Raw genomic sequence first — 8,138 nt, 5'->3', positions numbered from 1 at the left:
GCGGTATATTCTTCGCACGGTCATGGGTCCCAGGAAGGCACGGTGTGGTATTATGTAGAGTGACGTTAGTTTGTCTTGGTGTTCCAGATGGCGTGGTTTTATATAGAGTCACATTCGCCTGTATTTGCGTTCGAAATGATTTCGTTGACTCGTTCAGAGGAAGAGGCATGGACATGAATTCCATGAGGGCATGGTTGGGTCTGTCGGGGAGTCATGTTTCGTAAGTTTATTGCTGAAACAAAGCGGAATGGGTTTAGATGTTAACGCTAAATGTTTACTTTGCGAGTGGCCGGTTCGAGAGTCGAGGTGTTTAAAAGCGTAATTTCCTTGTTTTTAAAAGCCACAGCTCTGTGCTGAGTTGTGTGGCACTTCTTTTATTAGAAGCACGGGCGTGAAGTGACTACAGCTACGTTTCTGTACCAGGTAGCAACATGACTTGTGCACTGACAATGGCGTGGATGTTCATGGCAGTGTTAAGGGTCACAGGCACAGGCGTGAAGCGCTAAAAGGCATGCTGCCGTATAATATAGAGTCACGCTCCCGTGTGTTTGTGTTCCAAATGATTCCGTCGACTCGATCAGACGGAGAGGCACCGCCGTTCAGCGCACAAAGGTTCTTTAATTGGGGAGACCCAGCGGAATTGGTTCATATGTGAATACCCACTGTTTACTCTGTGAAGCACAAAATGGCCTATTCGAGAGACGCTGGTGTGGTATATTCGTCGCACGGTCATGGGTCCCAGGAAGGCACAACGTCGCATTGTGTAGAGTGATGTTAGTTTGTCTTGGTGTTCCAAATGATTCTGTTGAATCTTTCGCACTGAAAGGCACAACTATGAAGTCAGGAGAGGCACGGTTATGCGTTACACAGAGTCACATTCGTGTGTTGATTGCAGAAACCCCACCGTTCGACGGGCGTCTCCTCGTATTCGGTGTGAACGCCGCATGGGCACCGCTCTGGAAACCCAAGGGTCCGATGGGCGTTTCCTCCGGTGACGCCACTCTGGAGGAGGTGGAGGTATTTAATAGAGTGAACGCCACATGTCGGCGCTGCGGAATCCAAAAGGACCAACGGCCGTCTCATCTGTCGGCGAAGTGAACGCCGCGTGTCACCATTCCGGCTCATTGCCCGAGGTCAAGGAGCAGTTATTTAAGCCGAGCGGTGTCCGCCACCACTAGACATCATCCTGCTTCTCCCTCTTTCGCCGGCAATCTTAGGAAATTATCCATCTTTCTGTTTTCGTTTGTGACGTTCCCTGCCATGGTTCGACACAAGATAACTACTTATGCGATGCTTACTCCCGAGCGTCACTTTCAGTTGCAGGAGGACATCCGTTCGAGGCGCGCCGCTCGGGTCACAGCGGGCATGTCTCCGGACTCGCTGGGGCCGGAGGAGATTGGGGAGGTGGAGGAAGTGGAGGGGGATGCGTCGGAGCTCATGCAGGGAGTTGATCCAGTGGGGGGAGATGTGATGGAGGAAGAGGAGGGGGTGATCCAGTGGGGGGAGATGTGATGGAGGAAGAGGAGGGGGGTGATCCAGTGGGGGGAGATGTGCTGGAGGAAGAGGAAGGGGGTGACGAGGATGAGGAGGACGATGAGGAAGGCGTGGACGAGGATGACGAGGACGACGAGGAAGGCATGGACGAGGATGTGGAGGACGACGAGGAAGGTCTGGACGAGGACGACGAGGAAGGCGTGGACGAGGACGACAAGGAAGGCGTGGACGAGGATGACGAGGACGACGAGGAAGGCGTGGACGAGGATGACGAGGACGACGAGGAAGGCGTGGACAAGGATGACGAGGAAGGCGCGGACGAGGATGAAGAGGACGGCGAGGAGGGAGATGACGAGGACGACGAGGAGGCTGGTGACGAGGAAGACGAGGACGACAAGGAGTGGGGTGACGAGGAAGATGAGGCGGAGTTCTATCTCGGTGAGTCGGCCTTGATGGCGGAGCAGACCGCTATCCTGGAGTCCATCCAAGATGAGGCGTATGTGGAGTCCAACCGGCGCTTCCTCCGGGAAGAACATGCGAAGACCGATGTGCTCTTCGACAAGCTGGATGCCGAGCAGGAGGCGGAGGCCAACGACGTCGATGTTAGAATGGAGATAGTGGACATCTCCGATGACGGGGAGTAGTGTAGTTTTGTTGGTAGATGTTTGCTTTTCCATGGTTTTTATGCTTTCCATGTTTTGTATGCCTGTAAAGGTTGAACAATGTCAAGCAATCGTCGATGTCAGAACGGAGACAGTTTTGTTTCCATGTCAAGCAATCGTGTTTTGTTCTTAAGTAGTAGTACTACCCCATCCCAAAATAAATGTGTCAACTTTGTAGTAACTTCGTACCAGGCAGTACAATTCACATTGTACTGGTTAGTACAAGGTTGAGCCAATTAATTTTTGAAGGAAGGTGTATGTTTTATTACAATTTGCAGTTTCCAGTACCATATTTGGGTCGGAAGGCGTGTGTTTTATTACACTGTATTGTTTTATTATAGATTGCAGTTTTAGGTACGAAATAAACATCTCAACTAGGGCACATATTTGATTCTAGAGATTTCAGTGTGGTTAGATTTGAATATGGTTCCAACATGGTTAGATTCTAGGGAGGTACTCAACAACATGCGCAAAAAAGCCACAGATGTGCTTCTGAGAAGACCGTCTTGCATGGTTTTACTGCAAGATGGGATTCGACATTTATTAAGGACATTCCGGGTTTTATAAGTGTAGAAAGAATTGTTTTTCACTTATATGTTGTGTGGCAGAGGCACGGCTATTACTTTTGTGAGGGGCATGAATGTACCGATGGAATGGGCACGGTCACGTATGAAATAGGTGCAAGGTGGTCCCTAGTGTCTCCTTAATGTATCATCTATATACCTCACTATTACAAGCACGATCATCATTCTTGTGGAGGCACGGAGGTGAAGGATGGATCCTTTGCCTCTGCGATAGTCACATCCCATATTAAGAAGGAAGCAAATGTTCACAGATCCGATACGTCGGAAGCTGGCCGTAAGGCATGCTCCTGCCTCTGTGTTTCGATGATGTCACGTTTAGTGCCAGGGGGTGGATGTAATGCTCGGTTTGCTGATGTTTTTGTTGTCAGCAACTTTCTTAACATGTTACACACGACAGAGGTACGGTTTTACCCGACGTAGAGGCACGCACGTAACAAACTGGAGGAACGGACGTGATTCTAAGGGAGGTATGGACGCGAAAGGATCGTGATGCAAGGACGTGAAGGTGTGCCTCTGCTTTAAAGAAACTTTCACTGATACGTTTTCATTGCAGGGGGCATGGACTATGAGCTCCATGTGTTTTCAAAGGTATTAGGCCTCATTAATGAACTTATCAGAGAGAAGGTGAATCTTTTGGTTGACGTCTAGAATGTTGCGTAAAATGACGTGAAGCCAAGTTACGCACGGTCCCCTTGGTATCAGAGGCACATAGGCACATAAGTTCCTATTGTGGTGCACTAGAAATAAACTTGTGCAAAAGACATGTAAACTGCAAGCAAACTACAAGGTTAACTGCGACACAAGCAAACCTAAATTTATAACAAGAAAAGGACAGTCTTGAGCGAAAGCAAATCTAATGAGAAATCAAGAATGGCATGAGCAATGTTCTAGATACTTTTGTTGGCCGGGACAACCTGCTTCAGTAGTCGTAGTTGCCACAGGACCTAGCACGCTTCCTAGTCTGCTCCTTGTCGAGTTTTGCTCGGCGAAGCCCTTCCTGGATGATGGTGAGGCGGCTCCATATCTCGTACGTAGCGTAAGCATCCTTTGCCACGTACTCGATGTGCCTCATGGACAGGGGCAAGCACGCCCAGCGGCTGCGTTCTGCGTTGGTGAGCTCTACATCGTGGACAAGGATGCCTGAGACGTCCCCAAGGGAGTCCAGAGGCTTGTTAGCTGTAGGAACCCTCCATTCCTTCTGGATGTCGACGAAGTGGGCGATCTCCAGTCCGACGCGGCCGAGCATCTCTATGTCGCTGTCGATGGAGAAGCCAACAAACGTGTACCTGGGGTCCGCGAGGAAGTTTTCAAACTTGGTGCAGTTCTTGTCGGCCGCGCTTAGTTGGAAGAGCAGCACCGAACGATCCTTGCCGATGGAGAGCTGGACGAGGGCGGGTTTCTGATCTTCGCCATGGTTGCTAGTGTACTTCACATCAACTCCGACGATCTTGTGGCACTCAAACTGGAGGTGTCGCTCGTACTGCTCAATGGTGGTCGCCGCCTTGTGCAAGTCATTGGTGCGGATCACGTGCAACTTTGTGTTGCCGTGAGCCTACACCTCCATGAATTCCCTAGTGAATACCATGGCCTGGAGCAGTTGGTCCTCCTGCAACCTAGTTTTTTGTGGGGAACAATGAGTGGGAGCGCAATGGCAATTTATGTTGTTTGTGTGTGAGAAGGCCGCATCGGGAGTCTAAATTTAAGGGCGGGGAAGTGGCAGAGGAGTGCACGATCTCACTGTCGATGCGATTGTGCACATCGTGGGTTCTGGATCGTGGTTTTTCTTTATAAAAAATAAAAATAAAATCAGCACTTATGTTTTTAACAACTGTCGTATCTCCAGCAAGTCGTGGAGATGATCGTTGTCTTGCGTAGTTTGCTGTCAAATGTTAACTCTTACAATTTATCTCGTGAGGTATGCAGGGGCAATATGTAGAGGCACAAGTCTCTGACCAAGAGAAACATGCTTCAAGTGGCTGGTTTAACTCTCAGACACATGGGCGTGGTACATTCATTGGGAGTGGCAATTGTTTTCAGTGATACATTCGCTGGTAGGAGTAGTGCTGTGTTTCTTCAGAGGCACTATTGTGTGTCCGTGTTGCAACTGACACTACGAGATGGTCAAAAAGAACGAGAAGCAACGAGAGGCGTGGACATGCAGCTGCAAGAAGCACTCATACAACGGGAGGTGCAACAAGAGGCACAAATACGATGCTACATGAGGCACGAAAATGAAGCTACGTGATTGCACGGATGTCAATTCTTGCTATGGTACTATGTGATGCACGGGCACGAACAAATAGCCGTGCACTCAACTACATGCATAAAAAGCCATAGATGTGTTTCTGAGAAGCACCGGCCTCCATGGTTTTACCGCAAGGTGGGATTCGACATTTATCCAGGGCATTCCGAGTTTTACAAGTGTAGGAAGAATCATTTTTCACTTATATGTTCTGTGGCAGAGGCACGACTATTACTTGTGTGACGAAGGAATGTACGTCGAATGTACGTGACGTGAGGATTGACAATAGGCATCCGTTACTGTTTTTCCGGAATATTTTCCAATTAACTGCGAGAGGCATGAATGTGCTGATGGAAAAGGCACAGTCATGTATGAAATAGTTGCAAGGTCGTCCCTACGGTGTCTTATACGCTTTACAGTTACAAGCACGGTCGTCGTTCTTGTCGAGGCACGGAGGTGAATGATGGAGCCTATGCCTCTGCAATAGTCACGTCCCATATTAAGAAGGAAGCAAATATTCATAGACCAGATACGTCGGAAGCTGGCCATAAGGCACGCTCCTGCCTCTGCGTTTTCGGTGACGTCATGTTTAGTGCCAGCGGGGTCGATGTAATGCTCGGTTTTCTGATTTTTTTGTTGTCAGCAACTTTCTTAACTTGTTACGCACGACAGAGGTACGGTTTTACCCAACGAACTGGAGGCACGAACGTGATTCTAAGGGAGGTAGGGACACGAAGGATCGTGATGCAAGCACGTGAAGGTGTGCCTCTGTTTTCAAGAAGCTTTCATTGACACGTTTTCATTGCGGGGCCATGGCCTATGAGTTCCATGTGTCTTCGAAGGCATTCGGCCTTATTAACGGACGTGAAGCCAATTTACGCACGGTCCCCATAGGAGTGGAGGCACAGAAGTGCCTTCGTGGGTGTTTTAAGTAGTTGGTGTTATTGACGGATAATCGTGCCTCTGTAGTGTTCTTCTCTGAGGGTCACGGGCGTAAGAAATGTTTTCTGAGGAGAATAAACACCTAACTACCTCTGTATTCAAATTGTTTTTCTTAAGTGTTCCATATGAACGATTTTTAATATTTGTGTGTGCAATGGTTTGTTAGAACATTGTGCACTGCTTTTAGGAGCATTCTGTAATTGTTGTCCCTGCATTTCGATGCTGCATCCACAAAGGTACTAGTGCATTGCATGCTCGTCATTTTTGTGGATTGCTATGTGTACCTGCTCTGTGCGTTACGCTAATCGTATAGTATCTGTACTGTGTTTATATTTTTCAGTTCACGCCAATCTATTCTAATAATAGAAAACTGCAACATTGCACTGGAAATAAACTTGTGCAGAAGATATGTAAACTGGAAGCAAACTACAAGGTTAACTGTGACATAAGCAAATCTAAATTTAGAACAAGAAAACGGCAGTCTTGAGAGAAAGCAAATCTAACGAGAAATCTAGAATGGCATGAGCAGTCTTCTAGATACTTTTCTTGGCCGGGACCACCTGCTTCAGTAGTCGTAGTCGCCCCAGGACCTTGTGCGCTTCCTGGACTGCTCCTTCTCGAGTTTTGCCCGGCGGAGGCCTTCCTGGATGATGGTGAGGCGGCTCCATATCTTGTACGCAGCATAAGCATCTTTTGCCGCGTACTCGATGTGCCTCATGGGCAGGGGCATGAGCTTCTTCTTCATGTTGTTGTAGTAGTCGTGGACAAGGATGCTTGAGACATCCCCAAGGGAGTCTAGAGGCTTGGTACCTGTAGGCACCCTCCATTCCTTTTGGATGTCGACGAAGTGGGCGATCTCCAGTCCGACGCGCCCGAGCATCTCTATGTCGTCGTCGATGGAGAAGCCAGCAAACGTGTATCTGGGGTCGGCAAGGAAGTTGTCGAACCTGGTGCAGTTCTTGTCGGCGGCGCTCAGTTGGAAGAGCAGCACCGAATGATCCTTGCCGACGGAGAGTTGGACGAGGGCTGGTTTCTGATCTTCGCCAACGTCGTTGGTGTACTCCGCATCAACTCTGACGATCTTGTTGCGCTCGAATTCGAGGTGTCACTCGTACTACTCGATGGTGGTCGCCGCCTTGTGCAAGTCGTTGGTGTGGATCACGTGCAACTTGGTGTTGCTGTGGGCCTGCACCTCCATGAATTCCTTGGTGAATCCCATGGCCTGGAGCAGTTGGTCCTCCTGCAACCTGTTTTTTCATGGGGAACAATGAGTGGGAGCGCAATGGCGATTTCTGTTGTTTGTGTGTGAGAAGGCCGCGGCGGAAGTCTAAATTTAAGGGCGGGGAAGCGGCAAAGGAGTGCACGATCTCACTGTCGATGCGGTTGTGCACATTGTGGGTTCTGGATCGTGGTTTTGTCTCCCTGGCGGTGCGGTTGTGCACATCCTAGGTTTTTGATTGTGGTTTTTCTTTATAACAAATAAAAATAAAATCAACAGTTATGTTTTTAACAACCGTCATATCTCCAGCAAGTCGGGGAGATTGTCTTGTGTAGTTTGCTATCAAATGTTAACTCTTACAATTTATCTCGTGAGGCATGCAGGGGTAGTATGTAGAAGCACAAGTCTCTGACCAAGATAAGCATGCTTGAAGTGGCTGGTTTAACTCTCAGACACACGGGCGTGGTACATTCGCTAGTCGTGGCAATTGTTTTCAGTGATACATTCAGTTTGCTGTCAAATGTTAACTTTTTGCACTCTCGTTGTATAAGTGCTATGTTTTATCAGAGGCACTATTGTGTGTCCGTGTTGCAACCAACTCTATGAGATGGACAAAAAGAACGAGAAACAACGAGAGGTGTGGATATGCAGCTGCAAGAAGCACTCATACAACGAGAGGTGCAACAAGAGGCACATATACGATGCTACGTGAGGCACGGAGATGAAGCTATGTGATTGCACGGACGTCAATTCGTGCTATGGTGCTACGTGAGAGGCACGGGCACGAACAAATAGCCGTGCACTCAACTACATTCGCAAAAAGCCACAGATGTGTTTCTGAGAAGCACCGGCCTCCATGGTTTTACCGCAAGGTGGGATTCGACATTTATCAAGGGCATTCTGGGTTTTATATGTGTAGGAAGAATCGTTTTTCACTTATATGTTCTGTGGCAGAGGCACGGCTATTACTTGTGTGACGAAGGAATGTACGGCGA

General features: G+C 48.5%; 1 protein-coding gene and 1 pseudogene across 1 annotated transcript; both read right to left on the bottom strand.

The window, feature by feature from the left end:
- Window positions 1-3,659: 3,659 nt before the first annotated feature.
- LOC125518179 (uncharacterized) lies at window positions 3,660-4,325 on the bottom strand (annotated as a pseudogene).
- A 2,164-nt stretch (window positions 4,326-6,489) lies between these two features.
- Window positions 6,490-7,143, bottom strand: LOC125518182 (uncharacterized). Its single transcript, XM_048683105.2, is given in 1 exon segment — window positions 6,490-7,143. A coding segment is annotated over 1 exon segment (654 nt).
- Window positions 7,144-8,138: the final 995 nt, after the last annotated feature.

Source organism: Triticum urartu, chromosome 7A (genome assembly GCF_056163025.1).
Source record: "Triticum urartu cultivar PI428250 chromosome 7A, HENAU_Tu73, whole genome shotgun sequence".
Taxonomy (NCBI): domain Eukaryota; kingdom Viridiplantae; phylum Streptophyta; class Magnoliopsida; order Poales; family Poaceae; genus Triticum; species Triticum urartu.
This window is presented reverse-complemented; position numbering and strand designations above follow the sequence as displayed.